Here is a 22,359-nt window from a genome sequence, read left to right on the forward strand (position 1 = left end):
TTCAATAAATACCGATTCTGTAGGATACTACAAATCTAATCATCAAAAAGACAGACCCAGTACCTTAAATTCTAATGGGGGATAATAAACAATTAAATAGATAATTAATTAATACACAGATAATATACAATTAAACTAACAAAATTACAAATTGTCATGACTGTTCTGAAGGAAATAAATGGGGTGCTATGAGAAAGAAAATTGATAATTTGGGGACTAACTCTAAATATAGAGATCTCTAAATTGCTGCTTAAGCTGAGACCTGAAAGATGAGACAGAAGCAAACACAAGACAAAAATGAGAAAAGTATGTTCAGGGGGTGGGATCAGTTTGTGCAAAGACCCTGAGAATTAAAGATCATGACCTATTTGGGCAACTTAGAGAAAAGCATTGTGTTAAATTCAGTGGATAGGTGGGTGGCATGATGTGACGTGGGTGGCACACACAGCTCCTAGCTCACTGCCTTCTTGGAGGCCAAGGCCAAGAGGGTTCTAAGTACAGTGGAAGCAATTTCAGGGTTGTATCAGGCTTACATGACATACTTTCCATTCAGTCTACTGTGTGCAGCATGGAGCATATGAACACAGTAGAGGGAAGATTGATCCAACAGTATGGGTAAGCGATGATGGTGGCTTGCACTAGATAGTAGATTGCAGATGGAGCGGAGTGGCATAAACACATGGTAATTGCTGGTGAGGAGAATGTGAGGCCAAGTACAGAAGAAAGAGGATTCAAATTTGATTCCTTTATGCCGCACCCTTTTACTGATGTGGAGAAAGATTGGGGGAGAAACACATTAATCCTTGAAGCAACCCTGTTAAGTGTTTTTATGTTCATTAGTATATCAAAGTGAATAATGAGAGTTTAACTTCTCTCCTATCCTTCAGAAATGGAAGACTATAAATCAATTTATTCCTGGATGTATTGCTTTAAGAAATTCACATTTTAAATACTGATCTTCCTTCCTCCCACTAAGTTCTGGGAGGTTTGGACTAGTTGGTCTCTAAGAACGATAGTGAAGCTTATGAAACGGAGATCTATTCTGTTAGAGCCGACTTGCCTTCAGAATTTCCACTAGAGGGCGCGACCACGATGCGTTTTATTTTCACTGGTGACTATGGAAAGTTAGGACCCATTAGTCACCCATAAACTTAATGAAGTTCACTTTGTTACCTTTTAGAAAGTCGTATGCATATTTTGTGCAAAAGCCTAGAGTCTGGATCAAAACATTTTGAAAGGAGAAAATGTAGGAAATGAAGGGAAAAATAGAGAAACTCTTATCCTTTACGTAATTGGCAACAAAGCATCTAGTTTAAACTGGTGCTGGAGGAAGAATCTGAAAATGTTTTAGTAAGTAAAGCATATAAGGTTGCATAAGATTTAATAGAAACCGCTGTTAATACCTTAAGATGTATAAAATCACATTGGTCCATCTTATTTTCTGTGCTGTTTTTATTTATTTTTTATTTTACGTGAATATTTAATAAATATTTAAGAATGTTTTTCCTTAAGGGAATACATTACTGAATATAAAGTTTTTCTACCATAGCGAGTTTTCAGAGCACTCGAGTCATATAGGGTAAATATCTCCAACTTAATAAATAACCCAAAATAAGCATAAACATAACAACAATTGTAACAACCATTTGGGTGCCAGTTGACCTGCTAATCACTTTGCATATACAATCATATGTAATCATTTCTATTAGATCTAAAGTGTTGGTTTTGGATGCATGCAAAACAGGGCAACCCTGGGGTTCCCACCCTTTGTTATGTGCCAAACCACAAAATGCTGCCTGAGGACAGTAGCAGCAGCACAGCAGTGGTCCATGGAAGGCATGAATGACACAGGCATCAATCAAAGTGGAGTCCCTAAGGCATTAATAGATGAGTGCCTTTCCAGGGAAGCATGTGATTCTAACTTGGGATTGACTTCCTCTCAGAGATCTGACACATAAGGTGTTGTGAGTTCTAAAAGGTCCTTGGATTTCATCTGTTGCCTCCTGATGTCAGATAGAGTAGCAAATACCACCTTTTGAATCGGCACTGTTCCATCCTAACAGATGGCTATTAGCTCAGCCTGCTGGGAAATCAACCTGCTGTTGCCCATCTGAAAATAAGCAGGTCACTTCGCCACATCCTGAAATTACAGTGGGAGAAATAGCCCATGGATCTCTGAAAACAGAATATGACGATACAATCCGACGAAGAAAACTTTCTTAACCACAAAGTATGTGTATTTGATAGATCTTAACATTTTTGTATTCAGAGCACATGAAATAAATTATTATATTTTGATGTAAAGGCAGGCCTGCGACGTGTCAGTATTTGGCTCAGTGGTTGGGAATTCTGGCTACACATTGAAATAATTTGAGAAAATGTTAATAGTCTCAGGTGTTCAGGCCACACTTCATACTAATCAAATCAGAATTGTTGGGTTTGAAAGTCAGGCATTAGTCATTTTTAAAATTTTCCAAGTGATTCCAATGTGCAGTCAATTCTGAAAATCATCGGTGTAGTGTAGTGTTTCCTGAACCTTTATGTTATAGCAACAAACCCTGGGATATTGTTAAAATACATGTTGTGATTCAGTAAGTGTTGGGTGTAGCCTGAAAGTCTCACCATAGTAAGAGTACCAGGAAGTATGGGTGGGTTTTCCTCTCCATGATTGGTACAGAGCTCCTAAAATGTTGAATTTTAAGTATTCTTTATATTTTGTGAAGACAGGTTTCTCAACCAATATGTAGTTTGCCAATATTTTCTCCTTTCTCTGGGGTTATCTTTCCACTGCCTTGTTAATGTGCTTGGAAATTAAAAATCTTTGAATCTTGACAAATTCAACATTATCTAGTGTTCTTTTGTCACATGTGCTTTTGATATCATACCTAAGATTCATTGTCTAATCCCAAATCACAAACATTTACTCAATGTGTCTTCTAAAAGTTTTATAGTTTTAGCTCTTAGTTCTGTGGTCCAGTTTAAGTTAATTTTATCTATGAAATAAAGGAGGAATCTACCTTTATATTTTTTCATGTGTATATCCAGTTGTTCAAGCACAATTTTTTGAATATTCTCCCCACTGAATTGTCTTGACACTTTTGTTGAAAAAAAAAAAATTACCATTAAGATAAAGGTTGATTTCTAGACTCTTGATTCTATTCCATTAATTTTTATGTCTATCCCTATGCCACCTACAATGTCTTCATTTCTGTAGCTTTGGACTGAACTTTGATATTCAGAAGTTTGAGTCTTCTAGTTTGTTCTTCTTTTTCAAGATCGTTTTGATTATACTGGGTCCCTTTCATTTCCATGTGAATTTTGAAATGGACTTGTCAGTTTCTGACTCTCTCTCTCTCTCTTTCATACACACTAGTAGGAATGTTGAAATTGTATATTGCTTTGAAATTCTAGATCAATATGGAGAGTATTGCCATCTTAACAACATTGTTTTGAACCACGAACAAGAAATTTGCGTTTACTTTGGTGATCATTAATTTCCTTCAGCAGTGTTTGTGCTTTTCATAGTATAAATTTGAAGATATAGCAAGATAATTATTCTTTTGTTAAATTTATGCCTAAGTATTATATAATTGCTGACGCTGTTGTTAATGGAATGGTTTTCTTCGTTTCATTTCCAGACATTTATTGTTAGTGCATAAAAATACAATTTATTTTTCTATATTGTATCCTGCAAACATGTTGAATTCATATATAAGTAATAATAGTTTCTTAGTGTGTTCCTTAGGATTATGTGTGTGTGTGTGTGTGTGTGTGTGTGTTTACACACATATACTGGGAGTGCCAAAAAAAATGTATACACATTTTAAGAGATGTCATATGTATTACTTTTCAAAGTTGAATAAAGTATAAAGTTCGCTCAAAAGATGGTGTTAATCAAATGAATGCAAGCGTCACCATGTGACAGGAAGGATAGTCAAAGAAAATGGTGGAAGCACAGTTGTCACTTGAGGAGCGCAAGACCATTTTGAAGTGGTATTTGAAATTCGAGAATGTCATGGAAGCACAACGACAATGGAGGTGTGAGTATTGGAACAGAACCTCCAACACGCCTAACAATTGCACACATTCGTGATAAGTTTGAGATGCATGGTACTGTGTGTGATGTGCACAAGGGAAGATCCAGAGGCCTCGCACAGCAACAAGCCCTTCTTCTGCTGTGGTGTTGGAACAGTTGACACGCTCGCCACAGAAGTCTACCAAACAATATTCGCCATAATCAGAAATGTCTGGATGCTGATAGTTTCACTTTGAGCACCTCCTGTAATTGCAAAAGTCAAACATGACTTGTATTCATCTTTTGTTATCAGTATATATTGAGTATTACAATTTTAATAGTTTTTTTTTTTTCCTTTCTTAAAATGTGTATACATCTTCTTGGCACCCTCTGTATATAAAAATGTTCTTAGTATCTAAAGAAAATGAGCTCTCATTACATGAATGAGTTTTTTAAAACACTACTGCCTAGGTCAAGTTAGCAGTTTCTTTATGAGTCACTGAATGAAAACATTTCTAAAATAAGAGATGAGAAAATGTCTACATGAGATGCCAATGCTGCCCCTGGCCCTAGATTAATTGACCCTCCCTTTAATTCTTTGAGGGGTGAATAATATTAAGCAGCATATTAAAGTCACTGAAATTTAAATCATGTTTCTCTTTTATCAGTCTAATTGGGAGAGAAAAAAGTTAATATGCTCTCAAGGTCGAGTCCTACCAGTTACACAGATTGAATTCCTTTTTAAGCCTGAGATTGGTTTTACCATGAGATAGGTTTTACTGAGGTTAAAGTTTGAGTAGAGAAGGGGTCGGTCCTTCTTGTTATTTTTGTGTTTTATGATTAAAAATCATCCCGTAGGTGAGAAGTTGTGGATGCTTCTATTATATGTCACTGCAGTGAGCAATTATCATTGGTGAATGATAGTAAAGACACTGATGTGACAAGTGCTATTTCCAAAACAAATAGGGCCTTAACAATTTAAAAAGGTTTTCATAATTTACATATGAACAAAGTAACCAGATTTTACTGTGAGAAATATTATTAGGTTCTAAGGCAGGTAAACGTGGGTTTGCTCAGAGCCCTTGAGTATCAGGAACTAGAAGCTGGAACCCTTGTAACGATCATCTAGAATTCCTAAAGTTATGCATGAATCCTCTCTAGGACTATTACAATTAAGGACCAAAATATATTTTGGTATCTCTAGAGATAGGGAGCTACAACCAAGACAGCTCATTCTATATTGGATACGTCTTAAAATTATGTCGGTCTATATATTTACAAGGTATTCTTTAGGAATTAATTTGAGTTTACTTCCTATAATTTAAAGATAGAGTTACTGGCTGCTTCTTTTTTCTGGCCAAACATCCCCCAGTGCCTCAACTATTATACATGTGAATTCCTTTTTATCCCCTAGTATTTAAGTACTTCCTTTTGTTACCTAAAATACCCTTGGGTATTCCCTTTTCACCTTGCTGACATCTACAAGGAACATTTTAAATTTAGCTTATAAGGAGATATTTTTTAGTAGTGTTTCTGTCAATATCAGAAATAACCAGTTAGTGTCACTGTCCTCACACAGACAGATACTGGTTTGTTGACATCTAATGATCAACAACATCCTTGCAGAAGCCATAAAAACTTGTAATTACGCAGAACACAGGCAGTGAGCTGGATGAATCAAGGGACCTCTTATTCCACCTATGTTAGCTAATGTGGAAATTTTGGACAGATTTACTGGTACTTTTTTTTTTTTACTAGTCTACATCAATTTTTCAAGATCATTCATTTTGCTTTCCCTTCAATATAAAAGACTGGTCATTTTCCTTGAAATGCTGCTGCCACTCATTTTGTTGGTCATAAAGAACTTTCTCATGACTTCTGGTAAATCTTATTATTTCTTACTTTACTTTAATCACTTATTCAATAGATTGTTGATATAAGGGGAAGACAGTAATTTTGAGTATACATTTGTTCCAGGTTACCTTCTAGGCATTCCATATATATTATTTCTTTTAACTCCACAACAATGCAATGAGGGAGTCATTCAGGCCATTGTGTAGATCATGGAAGAGAGGCTGAGAGACATGAGTAACTTGACTCAGGGTGATAGTCAGGAAATAACACATTGTAAGCAAGGCAGTCTGACATTACAAACAAGGCAGTCTGACCACAGATCCCCCATATTTTTCCACTAAACCCTCCTGCCCTCAAACTATACATGCAAGAATGGGAATCTTAGAAACTAGTATCTCAATCCTTGAACATGTTGGGCTTTTAATGAACTCCATAGATATCACCTCTCTCTCTTCTCTGCCTGAATTCTGAAACAGTTGAGAAATAGAGTGCTTTGGATATCAAAAGGTCAGCTGTATAATTAATGAAAGCTAAAAGAATGGGACTTTGATGTGTAGCCAAATGAGCTTGCCCAATTCCTTCTCCTTCTGAATCTGACACCAACCCATCAAGTAACTGACATAGCTCGGAAACCTCAGGTAACCCCCATAGCATCAGATAGAACATATTATGTGGCAGGAGAGAGGGGAACATACTAAAATAGAAAAGAAAGAAGAAATTGATGAACCAAGCATTCCTAGCTCCTTTTTTCCCCAAACTTGGAAATCATATTACCCAGGGGAAGAAAAACTAAACTTTTCCCAAAGGGAAGAAAAATCAGAAGTGTACTGTACTGAAGTTTCTCCATGTGGAAACGGGGAGATATGGAAAAACTCTTCCTGAAACATAAGGTTTTTCATAGCTGCAATGCCAAGCAAGATTATTTCGTTTAGTAGGGCTTGTTGTGATATAATAATTTCAAGGACTTGGGATTTTACTCTGAGTGAAATGGGAGTTCATTGAATGAAGAGTTTCAAGCAAATGAGTCATAATAGCTGGATTTTATTTTAAATTCATGTCTGTTCACTCCCAGTCTCAAACCTATCTTCATTCTGGGCAATGATAACAATAGAGAGACCAATTAGGAGACTTGTAGCAGTGGAGATGGTGAGAAGTCATAAGGTTAGATTCTGGACATATTTTGAAAGTGGATTGAATGCGTGTTATGAGAGAGAGGAATGGGTGAATTTTGTCTGGGAGCACATATTAGAAAGTTAATTTGGGCATGTTGAGTTTGAATATGATTCTTTCAGATCAAGGGGAATGTGAAGAAGGCAGGTGTGTAATATAAATTCCCGGAGTTAGGGAGTTAGGGAGAGATATCTGGACTGAAGATATGCGTTTAGGAGATATAGCTATATCTACATCTATATCTATATCTACATCTACATCTACGTCTACGTCTACGTCTACATCTACATCTACATCTACATCTATATCTATAATATTTAAAACCATGAGACAGGATGAGATCACCAAGGGAAGGGAATAAGAATAAAGAAGAAAAGGTGCAAAAATGTAACCATGATCCTTTCCAGAGTTAACATGTCAAGAGATGAGAGGAATTCCCAAAGGAGACTGAAAGGAGCATCTAGTGGGGTTGGAGAAGAGCCAAGACATTGTGGCTCCCAGGAAGCCAACTGAGAAAAAGGCATCATGGAGTAAAGCACAAGCAATTATGTCAAATGCCCCTAATATGTCAAATAAGCTGGAGGCTAAGAATTTCCCATTGACTTTGACAATGAAGAGATCATTGGTGACTTTGATAATCTCAGAAAACTTATGGAGACAACAACAACAACAAAACAATCCTTATTGTAGAAGACTTAAGAAGAAGAATTAGAAAGAGTGACTATTGAGCCTACTTTTGTGGAATTTTGGAGCAAAAAGGAACACATAAATTGAGAGGAAACCACCAGGAGAACTAGTATCAAAAGAGATTTCTCTCTAGATAGAGATAGAGATAGAGATAGATGTATAGATATAGATATAGATAGATGTATACACACACACACACACACACATATATATATATATATATATATATATATATATATATATATATGTGAATTAAAACAGCATGTTTTAATTTAATCTCATACAAATGTTGATGACAGTTATCAACTAGAGGGAGTTGCGGAAACTGGTTTTGATTCTGTAAGGAGAGAACATGGGGGATTATTGGGCTGATATCCTGAGGTAGCTGAGAGGGATGGAAACTACTGTGTTACTAGAGGAGATGGGCTTAGTTGGGAGTGCAGTTAGTTTATGTGCATATCAGGCAGGAAGTCAGAATATATGAGTACAGATGCTGGTAAGTAGGTGGGAGCTGTGGAAATTTTCTTCAGATTGCTTTCATCTTCTCAGTGAAATATGCAGCAAAATCATCAGCTAAGAATGATGATTTTGATGAAGGAGGTGTTGGAAGACAAGAGTCTGAGTCAGGGAATAAAATATGAAATAGTCTTATGGGAGAATAGGAAAATAAGGCAACCAGAGAAATATATTTTGACTGGTAGGCAGCACTAAGTACCCACCTAAGGTTGTTGTAACGAATTTGAAGATCAGTCTTCATTTTGGCATGTTTTTACCCCCAGTTGTGGTTTAACTGCCCAGGTATAAGTATGGAGTAGATGGAGTAGGTGCTTTAGGTGTCACACACACACACACACACACACACACACACACACACACATCATATTTAAAAGGAAATTGTTTTGCATCTCCTCTATTCTGATCAAAAGCTTTTTTAAGTAATCATTATGGTCATGTTACAGCTCTATCAGAGATGGTATTTAAAAAAAAAAAAGAAAGAATGCAAAAGCTCGATACTATGTCTCTAAGGCAACTGCTAATATTTTTCTTCCTTTTGGCTTTTCCTCCTCTCAACATTGATCCTGATTTTAAAAACAAACAAAAATACGAAAAAAGAGCAGCACACTCAACAAACATAACCAAGTATGTAAAAATTGAAAATTATTTTGACAATCAATCCCATCCCTCACATTACATATAGGGAAACTAAAACTCAGAGGAGAAGGATTGGCCCATGGTACACAAGATTCTATACAATTCTCATAGAATTTTCCAATTAAGCTTGACCTTATTTGTTTTCTTCAGAGCCAGATCACACATGAGACTCTGCCTCATGTTATTACAGGGCCAGAGGGTATTGTTCAGATTTTGGCCATAGTGCAGGAGCGAACAGCAAGGAGCTTTCATTATAGATATCCTTCTGCCAAACGTGTGTAGAAAAAGTTTTGAGCCAATTACAAACAGAAGCTGAACCTATCTTCCCTTATATACTCAACACATCAGCTGAAGCAAAAGTAACCTATTTTTGCATAGTATCCCTCTTATCATTGTTAGGAAAATGGCACTACTGTTGCCTGGTTACCTCTTTATTTTTTTAACTGCCTCTTTGTAATATGAGTTTCACAAGATATAGCAACCCATGGAAAATCACAAATTACAGATGGTTACCCCTGTGATTAGCTTTCTAACTTCCATTTGGAATTAAAAATCCACATACCTGAATCTAGTCCTATTTCATGAATAGCCTGGTAACCTTGGTTAAGTAACTGAGCCTTCTGGGCCTCTAGTTTCTTAACCTACTAAATGAATAAAATGGGCTTGAATGAGGGGTTAAACATCAAAAAGAAAAAGAAAAACAGCATTCAGGCTGCCTGAGAAATGGAAGTAAAGTGCATTTTGTTTTTAATGTAAATCGGAGCTAGAATGGCTCAGTGGGCCACTATTTCAACACACTCCCCACCTTCCTAAGTTTCCTTGAGACAGCTACACGGGACCCAAGTGCCTCGAGGGTCATGACTTTAAAACTGCTAGACTAGATGATCGAATATCTTTTGGGCTTTATCATTCTAAAAACATGTGATGCTATATGGGGGGAGTGGAGAGAAAGAAGACTGAAAGTTTCAGACAAAAGATGTTTGCGCACTTATATTTGAAAAGACCCTTCAATGCCTTGCAGCATAGACTGTTTATTTTACCCCCACTGAGGCAGATTTAAAGGGAAAGAAGTAGGCTTAAAGTGAGACTGAGGTAGACCATTTCCTTCTCATCTCATTTTTAAGCCCCATAATATGCATCGGTTAGAAGAATGTTCATGGTAACACGTGGTATAGAGTGATGAATATCACAAATTGCACAGTGGAGGAGAGACTGTTGACTCATCCCTGCGAAGCTCCAGGTACTGGGCAGAGGCTGTGAAAGTACCTGCTAAGATCCAGTCTGCCAGTCATTGCATGGTGTCTGCCTCACATAATTCCTTCTGTGCAAACTGAATGTTATCCCAATCTTTGGAAAAGTGAGGAGAACGTTTCCTTCATATAGAAGTGGAAAGGTACAGGAGTTCATTAAAAAATTTAAAAAGGGAATGGAAAAAGTCAAAATACCTCTGATTATGCCAGTGAATGAGCTAAGGACTTTAAACAAATTCTACTTTCAAATTTTTTTTTTTTTTAATTTATCTCACTATAGAAGTAATACAGGTAACAATGTACCAATGCTGGAATATATTTAAAGTCAGAAAAAAAGAACAAGTCTAGACTGCTTCTATTTGGAAATGAGTACTTTTAACAGTATGTAATATTTACTTTCTGCTTTTGTATGGACATGTGCATGTATTAATAAAATTGTGATGATAGCATGCAAAAAATTGCCGCCAGCAAAGGTCTTGTGATCAAACCCTCACAAATATTAATTATTAATTTTAGTTTTTATAATATGTTTGTTGAATGATGCCGTATTCTTTTTATTTTTTCGGTTACTGGTGAGGATTAACAATTTTTAGTATTTACATAATTTTTAATATTTTCATATTTTAAGATTGCTTTTAGAAAATCAGGCTGTCTATTTAGTCTTTCTTGGAAGTTAAGCTGGTCACTTTTTATATAGCATGCTTGAGTACATGCAGCAGTGGCCAACGTAGATTAACCTCTATGTGATGCGTTAGAGTTCAGGATTCATATGTAATACATAAGTAGTTGCCAATGAGGAACAATAATGCAGCATTACTTTTTTACTCATTAAACTCAGGTTAAATTATTTTATTATTTGAAATACATTTCCCCAAATTGCAAACACTCATTTAAAAAGGTAAATATATACATATACATTTAATAAAATGCTATTTCCTCTATTACCTCCCAAAGCAACTCATCACAGTTCACCACTGTTGCTGTTTAATGCATAAAATTTTCCTTAGCCTTTCCAATTTATGTAGTATGGATAAATACATGCAACACGGTTGACTGTAAATGAGTCATAATATAATAGCTTTTGAAACTTGTTTTTTCACTTAAGAATGTATAATATGTTTCCATATCAGTATAAATCTACCTCATTCATTTTACCGGCTTCATAGGATTATAAAAATTTGACATAGAATATTTTTTTAGGATTTTTTTTCAATTTTTTAATGTCATACACCCTACAGTAGTAAACATCACTGTGCATCTATCTTTTGGCTTTTTTAATGTATTTCAGTAAGAGACAATCCTGGAAGTGGAATTGTAGATATACAGTGAATATGTGATTTAAGTCTTTACTGCTAGATTGACCTCCAAATGTATTTCCAGTTTAAAATCTTATCAAGAGGATATGACAGCACCCATTTCTCTACACATTGTCAACCCTGGCTATTATCAATGTTTATAGAAATATTTTCAATCTAATAGCATTTTTTTTTTCTAATGTGCACTTAGTAAGGTTTCACGCTCCGTGTCAAGAACAATCTCTTTATATATATTAAGGATAATTGGAATCTGTAATTGTCTTGATTTCCTCTTTCATTCAATTGTTAAGATTTGATTTTTATAAACTTTCATAATTAATTTCTGATTTTACTGGTTTGTAGTCAGAAAATATGCTTAGAAATACATTTATTTGGCCCATAAAGACGAAATCCTAGGGCTGCATCTTACTGCCAGCCTGGTGATGTACCCTGATCTGTACTGACGTTTTGAGTAATTGCTGTGACCTTTGAGTTGCAGTGGATGGAATTGCTATACAGTTCCAACCAATCAAAACAACAAAATACCCACTCTGAGTGTTTGTTTCATGAGTGCTTAAAAACCTCTATTTTTTATGTTATCTTCACATTTCTATATAATGTTTGCAACACACACACACACACACACACACACACACACACACACTACTGTCTTTCAGCTAATCTACCATCTACTCTTCTTTCCCCATCTCTTAAAAGCTTTCCTACCTACAAGCAGAACTTTTGCCTTCTTATATTTCCTAAATTGTGTATTTATTTCCCTCATGGCATATATCTATATTTGTCTTTAAGCCTCCTATAAATTACCTTTTTGGGAAAATCTATTTTACTCAAAACTAATGCTTATGTTTAATATCTTACCCATGTCATATTATATATACCATACCCATATCCATAGCTATATTATAATTATGTGGAAAATCAGGTTACAGAAGGTTTATTAGAAACTTATTATCTCAGTTCAATAATTTGGAAACTACTTAATATTTTAAAGAGAGAAAGGACTTTAGATAAATCCAATTGAATCCCCTCATATACAGAGACAGAAATTAAGGAAAAGTGAACTTCCCAAGGTTACTGTTGATCATGACTCACTTTTATCTTTAACTGATTCATTAATATTTTTTAAGGTTCATATTTATTTCAAACATAGCAGATTGAATCTCTCAGGTCTAGATTTTGACACTATTTTTGTTTCAGATTTGACCATAAAGTCAATGACAACACATGTATTTTCATTCATATCCCCCTGGCCTTTCAAACAGTAATATCAAAAACAAAACCAAAACAAAACAAAAAAGGAACAACTCTTAAGTCATTTAAAAAAAAAGAAATAAGAGAGTGTACACAAAGTCAAAAAGAAAAATCAAAACAAAAAATTCCCTCTCCTATTACATTCATTTTGAAAAGAAAAAATAATAAATAAATAAAAATTCCAAGAACTTTAATCCTAATCAAGAAAAACAATTGTAGATTAAGCCATGTTTCAGCATTGATGAGTCAGTGTGGTTTAGAAGTAATCATTCTTTGAAGCAGTTAGTGGTTGCAAGCAACATTGAAAAGGCTCAACATTTTTATTTAAACTTCTGAGGCTGCCTGCCCTCCCTTACCCTATCTCTTTCAAGATGATATGTAGCTCCTCTGATGATATTGGTGTCCATGTTTGTCAATTTATTTAAGTGATTGAACCAGACTAGTACACGTTTTTCCACTGAGTCAGACTACGAACCTAATTTCTGCCTTAGTCATAAATCCTGAAAAAAGAGGGATTTCACAGCAATAGCAAATTTGATATCTAATATTTAACAAGTAGTCTGGAAAGACTTTTACTTAGAAACCAAAATTTAAATATTTCAATTCACTTTTGTGTTTCTGAGGATGAACTAGTGTAATGTAACTCTCTTTTTCAAATTTCTTTATTGAACTTTTTTCCCCCTTCCTCCTCCATCCCTTTTCCTCCCTCCCCCCCTCCTTGCCCACTCTGGTTCAAGCCATTGTTTCTCATTCTAGTTGTGTAGGACACAGCTCCCTGGCCCATGCTGGTATTAGGAGTTTTGCGCTCCCCCAGCTGAGGCAGTTGATTGCCGGTCATCGCTTGGCTGCTCACAGCAGCTCACAGTAGCTCTTGCCGGCTGCCAGCCACTCATGCTGGCTGCTGCCCACTCACACTGGCACACAGCAGCCTATGGCAGCATATGGTAGCCCATGGCAGCTCACGCTGACCTCTGGCTGCTCACGGCAGCCCAGCTCCAGGGAGAGCCATTGTTCACAATCTTAGCTGTAGAGGGCGCAGTTCACTGGCCCATGCGGGAATGGAACCTGCAACCTCCCCATTAGGAGCCCGGCCCTCCAACCACCTGAGCCACCTGGCCAACCCTGTTGAACTTTTTATAACTGTTTTGATACAAGATATGAACTATTTAGCCAGATACACATGTTAACACAAAAAGCAGCACTTTGTAAGTGATATACATAATGGACAACCTCCCCAACTACATTTAGAATATAGTATATCCCCAAGATAGAGCTGAAAAGCTCATATTTCCCATTGAAATACTCCCGTTGTAGCTCTTCACTTCCTCACTGGTTTCCTTTCTTTTTTCTGCCAATCAACTGTTAGTATTGGCTAAGAATCTCTTGGCCTCTTGTACTTTTTTCTTCCTATTTTTCTCTCCCAAGAGCTGATTACTCCTATATAGGTTCAGTTCCGACCTTTGTGCACATAGCATCTCAATCAATGTCTCCTACCGTAACTCTTTCTCAGTCTCCTGACAGATTACAAATTACAGAGTGGTTGTTTATAAACAGGTACTGAATTGTTCCAAACTGAAACGGCCTATCATATCTCACACCAGCCTGAACTTTCTCCCTGCTTCCCTAACTTGGTCAATGGAAAATATTTGTCAGGTCTCCTGAGCTTGAAAGTTTAGTACAAACAATGTGTTTTTTGTTGTTGTTGTTTTGTTTTGTTTTAATTTATATCTCTTCCCTTTAATCTTCAGCCAACTGTTGAATTCTGATATTTCTTTTGTAATGTTACTTATATATTTTACTTTCTAAAGCTATAACCAGGATTGGAGCTTCAACCTAAGTTTAAGGATTTCTGAATGATCTGCGGGGATCTATACTATGACTTTTCCATAATATTCTATACGTGATTACCAGACTAATCTTGCTACAATTTACTTTCAGTCATTAGGGTCTATTCCTCAATATCCTGTGGATATAGATAATGACACTAGTGTAAAAGTCAAGGTGTTTCTGTTTTGTCGTCCATCACATGATTGGGTTGGACACCTTTCTCAGCTTCCTTGTAATTATGCCGTTCTCTGCACTTCATCTGGAGTTCTGTAAACAGACTTCTCCAACCCTGTCTTCCTCTTCTTTCTCTCACAAAGCCTTTGTCTGTTCTCCTTCCACATCATCACTCATCATTTCTCAATGAAGTACCCTTATAAAATACTTGGTCTATCAAAATCCTTTACATAGCAGATCCTCAAATAATTTCTGTTCAGAGTTGTTGCATTATAACATTGATGAGATGCCATAAGAATTTCACTCTTGTTTATATCAATTAGCCCATGGTAAGTTGGGTTTCATTATATGTTGTTTTACTTAATGTGGCAGAGCCCATCAGTGACATTAAGTGAAGACTTACTGAACTTTTGAAGCGCAGCTTAAATTCTATCTTTACCTGAAAATATTCAGCTCAAAATTATCATGACCATTCTGAAAAAAAAAATCTGGTCTTTGTCTCCCCAGAATAATTGTATCTATCCTATCGTATTAATAGCATAATTGACAAATCTGAATATCCTTCTATAAAGACATAGAAGTGCTAGGTAAGAGAGAATAATGAAGAAATCTGGTCTCAAGCCTCTGCTCTGTGATTTCCAAGCTGTATATCTCCTAAAAAGCTCCTAACACACACTGGGTATCAGTTTGTTCATCTGTGAAATAAGTAAGGTTGGATTAGATAGTTTCCAAGTCTCTTTTAGTTTATGATCTATAAACTGATATTTAAAGGTGTTTCATACAACATACTATCAAATATTCTCTACTATTGTAGTACAGGCTCTATAGTTATAAAATAGACTGCATTGTGTGTTTATCTGCTGATCATTACGTTTCTCAAGCTTATGCCCTTATAAGAATATTCAAACTTCAGAATCAAAATAATAGACAAATTATAGAATGGTTGTTTTGTATCTGTTACTGTATAAAACCAATTTCATTCAGTTGACATGCTAGTAAAATATGAAGTTACCTTTATAATATAATAACTGAATAGGCAAATTTTATTGAAATAAAAAATAAAAAGCTTGCTAAATACAGGGCACTGTGACAAACATTAATAGATTGAGAATCGGGATAAGGATATAGAGATGAATTCAAAGACATGGTATCTACCTTCAAGGAAAAAATTATCTGATGAGGGAGGCATATAGATAAATTAAATGCATAGAAGGTGTTGATTGCTATTGCTTATTGAATAATTGCTATGAACTAAGACTTATGCCAGGGATGTAACATACACAAATGCTAATTAACATGCACAAACTCTAATTTGTACAACAATATTGCAAGGTATTTGCTATTATTCCTAATTGCAGAAGAAAAAAATATATGAAGTCAGAGACCTTAATCTCCCCAAGATCACGTAGCTAGAGTGATGGAATATAATAGCCATTACATCCTATTAGGTTTCTTTTGAGGCTTGGAAACATTTTTGTAGGAATGCTTATTTAAAAGGAATGATTATTCTCAATGGAGGTCACTTAAGAAAGTACCTTTGAAAGCAGCCTTAGAATTAAATCTTAATAGAGGAATAGGTTTTCCATTGACCTGGTGGGTAGGTAAGGCATTCTAGGCACAGAGAACAGATTGAGCAAAATTCCAGAGGCAAGAAGGTGGAGGTTCAGGGAATTCAGATGATTTAGCATGGCTACAAAGAAGGGCAGGGAGTGAGCAAAGGGAAAGATAACAGCTGTTGAGTTTGGGTGGGCAGGATATTAAAGAGTGTGTTATTCACCCAGGGAAAATGTAATTGGAAAATCTAGCCATTCTAGGCTCTTTGAAAGATGACAACTAAATCAGCTTGCATAACAGCAAATAAAACCTACCCACCTGCTTAGATTCTAATATAATTAACTGAAAGTTGTGTCTTCCTACACACTACTTCGTAACTAATTTTGACCTGTACCAGATATTAGTTTTACAGCAGCTATAGTCAGCATGAAAAGCTCTTTTTCACAGTAATTTTCTACTGTCTTTCTAGTCCACTGAGTTTCTAAGCAATTTTTTTCTTGTTCTTTTGTTCCCTCTCACAGACTTGCAAAAGGGCTCATCTCATCCTGAACTTGAGAGGAGTGTGTGGGCTGCCAATGGCATATATAATGAAGGTGAGTTTTTAGGATGGAGTTTCAGGCAATCCTACCAACTTCACTCTTCAGTAAAATGGAGTAGCAACTCTACAGTCTTTATGGAGTGTGAAAATTTAACACAAGTTTGCAGCATCATATTCATATTATTGTCAATGTGACACTACTTCATCATGCAATCAGCAAAGCGTATTCACGTCTGCAATTTATTTAGTTTTATTCTATGCTTCTAGTGAAATCGCATGTACTTACAAATGTCTAATGCAAGATCTTACATACAAACACCTTTTCACCACTTGTTTTTTAAAAAAGTATTTACATTATAAAATAATAATGGTAATCTCACCATTAATAAATTAATCAGCAAATACCACTGTGCAGATCATTTAATATACATTTACTTATAACTTTCCATAAAAGTTATTTAGTGTAGCTTTTATATGGTCATTGTTTAATTTATTTATATATATAATATATATAATATAATTTATATATATATATATAATATAATTTATATATATATATAATCTAACAGCAAACTGCCCTAAAAACCTTTAAAAGTTAGCAATAAACCAACACACAATAGATGAAATCAAATAATGCAAAATATACTTAGCAATCAGCTCTTTTTTGAGGTCTAAAAATCAAGAGGTAAAACAAAGCTGTTGGTTAATAAAGTTAATTAAATTGTCAGGGTTAGACAGAGAATAGATCGTTCAGAAAGTAGATGGGTTAAACAAGACAGCATAAAAACACAGAGGCAAACATTGGCAATATTTATTGCAGAGCTTTATATCGAAAAATTTACTCTGACCCAAGAGATCCCCCTGTTCCAACACCGAATGGGGTTGAGTACATTCAGCCATCACAGCCTAGTGCTTTTAGGCTGTGATGCTTTTCATATCATTACCTTGCCTTGATTCTAGGCTTGACAAAAATCTTTGGATTAGAATCTACTTGCCAGTGTGTGTGGTGTGACTGTGTGTGTTTTGGGAAATATATGTCCTGGATATATGCTATGACTGCTAGTCCCCAAAGCAGTCCTGTTTTCCATAACATAAGAAAAATTGTATTAGTATTATTGTATTCCAGGTTTATTGACTTATAATATATGTAAGTTTAAGGTGTAATATGTGATGATTTAATATGTGTGAATATTGTGAAATGCAATATATGCATGTATTACAAAAGGTTATATAATACGGTTACTTAACACCTCCATCCCTTCACATAATTACCTTTTTTTGTAGTGAAAACTTTTAAGATTTACTCTTAATAACTTCTAAGTATATAATACATACAGTGTTATTAATTATAGTCACCATGCTATACGTTGGGTCCCCAGAACTTATTCGTCTTATAGTTGGAAGTTTGTACCCTTTGACCAACATCTCCCCATTTCCCCCACCCCCAGCCACTGGTAACGACCACTTTACTCTCTGTTTCTATGAGTTTGGCTTTTTTAGATTCTACATATTAGTGAGAACATATACGTAGTATTTGACCTTTCTCTCTGTCTGATTCATTTCATTTAGCATAATGTCCTCAAGGTCTACCCATCTTATCACAAGGACAGGATTTTCCTATTTTTTATGATGGAATAACATTCCATTTTGTGTATATATACCATACTTTCTTTGTGCATTCATCCACTGATGGAGACTTAAGTTGTTTCCATGTCTTGGCTATTGTGGATAATACTGCATGAACATGGGGATGCAGGTGTGTTTTTGATAACCTGTTTTCATTTCCTTTGGACATATACCCAGAAGTGGGATTGCTGGATCTATGGTAGTTCTATTTTTTTTTTTTTTTTTTTTTTTTTACTTTTTTAAGCAACCTCCACACTGTTTCCATAGTAATTTTGCCAATTTACATTTCAACCAACAGTGCACAAGAGTTCTCTTTTCTCCACAGCCTCTCCAACAGATGCTGTCTCTTGTCTTTTTGATAATATCCATTCTAACTGGTATAAGGTGGTATCTCATTGTGGTTTTGATTTGTATTTCCCTGATGATTAGTTATGGTGAGCATATTTTCCTGTACCTGTTGGCAATTAGTAAGTCTTCTTTGGAAACAAACAAAAAGAAATTATTCATTTGTTCTGCCCATGTTTTGACTGCAATGTTTGTTTTTCTATTGAGTTGTATGAGTTCTTTATATATTTTAAATGTTAACCCCTTATCAGATAGATTGTTTGGAAATATTTTCTCCCTGTAGGTTGCCTTTTTATCTTGCTGATTTCTTTGCCATACAGAAGCCTTTAAGTTTGATGAAAAGTCCACTTGCTTATTTTTGCTTTTGTTGCTTGCATGGGTTAGTTTTTTGTCATATATTGTCAAGACCAATGTCAAGGAGTTGTGTTTTTTTTTATGTTTTTTTATAATAGTTTTATATTTTCAGTTCTTACATTTAATTCTTTAGTTCAATTTAAGTTCTTTTTTGTGAGTGGTTTAACATAGGGATCCAACATGGGGTTATTCAGTTTTATCAACACTGTATTTATTGGTTTCATTAATGTATCCTGTGAACTTGGTTACCATGAATCCACCTTTGAAAAAATCCCTGATTCCTTCTGTCAAAGTCAGGTTTCTGAGACTATAATTGAAAATCAGTCTCTCACCATATGTTAGTAAAATCCACCATGTCTCTTGGCACCCAGTAAGCTAGCTTTTGACTGATATAAAGTTTGCTATGACATTCTTTCTTTACTATGTAGTAGCACTCACCATGTTGCCTCTAAATGGCTTTCTTACATTAAGTAGCATATAGAGAAATTATCAGAAATGTGTACCTACCCAAATAAATGTGGATTATGGAATGGAAATTAACAAGGAGAAATGGCAAATCAATGAAAAAAATCACATGAATAAAAACAGCCTCTTGGATAACATTAATGACAATAAGAATATTAGCAGGAACTGGTATTTACTGAGTTATTCTATGCACCAAGTGTTGTGTTAAGCTCTTTTTGTGGGTTCGTTGATTCCTCCCAGAAACTCTGTGAGGTCAGGATAGTATTGTATACAGATTAGGTGAATGAGGACTATACATACGATGTCACTTGTCTGTGGTCCAGCTATGTCTGAACCAACACTTGATACTAGGTCTGTCTCCTGAAGAGACAGAGTTCTTACCTATTCACAGATACTGCCTTGATCATAAAAACTAGTGGTGCACAGGATTTACACTGACTGTGGAAATCAGAATTAGAAGTGTTCTAATCACTAGATGCTATATGGGACAAACGGTTGCAGTGTCCATCCACACTCAAGGCCAGGTTAGCCTACTCTAAAATCAGAACACTTTCCACAATGCAGGCTGTTTTAAAGTTTTGTAGTAAACATCAGTGACCTATATATTACAGATACTGGAATAAAGGCTCAGAGAAATAAAACATATTCAAATACATCCCTTAGGAAGTAACAGAGTACAAATTTTAACTGAGATCATCTGAGTGAAGTCTGCATACTTTCCTAGCTATCTCCCTGTTTGGAAATCGGAGACCAAGCATTCAGCTATATAACGATCACCACACTAAAGGTACAATTTGGCGATGCATCTGTTAGGAAAAATAGAAAACAGAATAGGACTAATAGTCAGAGATAATCAGAGATCAACTCATGATTCTATGTAATTAAGTGCTGAATTATTTAGTAAGGATGAAGAAGCTCAGAAGAGACTTCGTGTGGGCTGGTATATTCAGGGAAGAGATGGCACATTAACTGGGCCTCAGAGAATGTGGAAGATGAACAGCAGGTGGGAACATTCCGAAAAAAGTAACAAAGATAAGTATTCTGGGTTATTTTTGTGAGGCGGATAAAGGAATATATTCTGACCCAAGTGACAGTTTGTTCCGGGGAATCAAGAGAAATCTGGTGGGTAAATCAGTTTAGGCCAGGTTATGAGATTTGTTTTTTTAATGTTTAATTTTGTTTTACCCATACATCTACATAACTTTATATAAATGCACAAATGTGGTAATAAACTTGCCATTGAATATATAGTCAGTTTCTTTTTTCCCTTTTTTTGGCTTCCTTCTCTTCCTTTCCTCTTTTACTCAGCCATATTAACCCACCCAATCATCCATGTGAACAACCTAGTATATAGCTTTCTATATGTTTTCTCCTTGTTCAGACTATCAGACTTCATAGTAGGATAAATCATAATTTACCATATTGCTGGGTATGAGTTGTGTCTTCAGTGTTTTGATACCAAGACCAATGAAACAATAAACACCCTTACACTTAGGTCATTATTATCACTGTGTTGTTTGGATAGACTTCTAGGACATGGATTATCCATTACAGTAGCCTCAAATGCTTCATAGTTCCAAAGCACTGTATGAAAGAATTCTTTTCCCAATATCCCCTGTAAAAAATAAGTATCGTGTCTCCTTTCCATTTTTTCTAAATTGAAGAGCTTAAATGTATACTTTATCATTTTAATTTATATTTCCCTAACTACCAAAGAAAATATTTTTCCCATTTTTAATTATTCATGGTTTGTTTGGTTTTTTTTTTAGTTTTTTTTATGTTTGTTTGTTTGTTTTAATTAGGATCAGATAATTGTGGTCTGTAACTGCTCTATGATGTTTTTTCTTTTTTATTTTTTTTCCTTTTTGTTCTTTTCATCAATCAGGGTTCAATCAGGACAGCACAATGAGAAATACTTAAAGCATTAAGGAATATAGATTTATTATAGGAATAAGAACTTATTCAATTCTAGGAGTTTGGGGAGAATAATGGTCCAGGAGAGGATGTTGGAGGATCAGAGAAAAGGCACTAACCAGCCCTTCTGAAACACTAGTGTGGCCGACAATTCAGAGCTTATTAAGGAATTTTTGGGACCATGATGTAAGGCTGGTAGAGCAGCGTATGGAAAGGCTATTGCCGCTGTATCTGTATTTTTGTGGTTGAGTTGAATGAGTTATTCTTGTTTTGGATATTAGCCTCTTATCGGAGGTGTTGTTTGCAAAAACCTTCTCCCATTCGGTTGGTTGCCTCTTCATTTTCTTGATGGTTTATTTTGCTGTGTAGAAGCTTATTAGTTTGATTTAGTCTCAATCATTTATTTTTGCTTTTACTTCCCTTTCCTTTGAGGTCAAATCCATAAAAACCTCTCTGAACCCAAGGTCCGTAAGTTTAGTACCTATGCTTTCCTCCATGCAATTTATTGTCTCAGGTCTTATGTTTATATCTTTGATCCATTTTGAATTAATTTTGGTATATGTTTACAAATAGCAGTATAGTTTCTTTCTTTTGCATGTGGCTTCCCAATTTTCCCAGCACCATTTTTTGAAGAGGCTTTCTTTTCTTCACTGCAGGTTTTTGGCTCCTTTGTCAAAAATTATCTTCCCATATATATGTGTGTTTATTTCTGGGCTCTCAATTCTATTCCATTGGTCTGTGTGTCTGTGTTTCTACCAGTACCATGCTGTTTTGATTATTATTGCTTTGTAGTATAAATTGAAGTCAGGGTGTATGATACCTCCAGCCTTGTTCTTTTTTCTTAGGATTGTTTTGCCTATTCAGGAT

The 22,359-nt window shown here is 35.4% G+C and overlaps 1 protein-coding gene across 2 annotated transcripts in view; it reads left to right on the forward strand.

Annotated features, from left to right (window-relative positions):
• Positions 1–22,359, forward strand: part of ANO3 (anoctamin 3) — a 331,459-nt gene that overhangs the window by 72,622 nt on the left and 236,478 nt on the right. For both annotated transcript variants that reach the window (XM_074336148.1, XM_074336149.1), the window contains exon 2: positions 16,772–16,843. In XM_074336148.1, coding sequence (XP_074192249.1) covers positions 16,772–16,843 — 72 coding nt within the window. The remainder of the gene's footprint in view (positions 1–16,771; positions 16,844–22,359) is intronic.

This window comes from Rhinolophus sinicus, linkage group LG06, assembly GCF_036562045.2.
Source record: "Rhinolophus sinicus isolate RSC01 linkage group LG06, ASM3656204v1, whole genome shotgun sequence".
Classification (NCBI taxonomy): domain Eukaryota; kingdom Metazoa; phylum Chordata; class Mammalia; order Chiroptera; family Rhinolophidae; genus Rhinolophus; species Rhinolophus sinicus.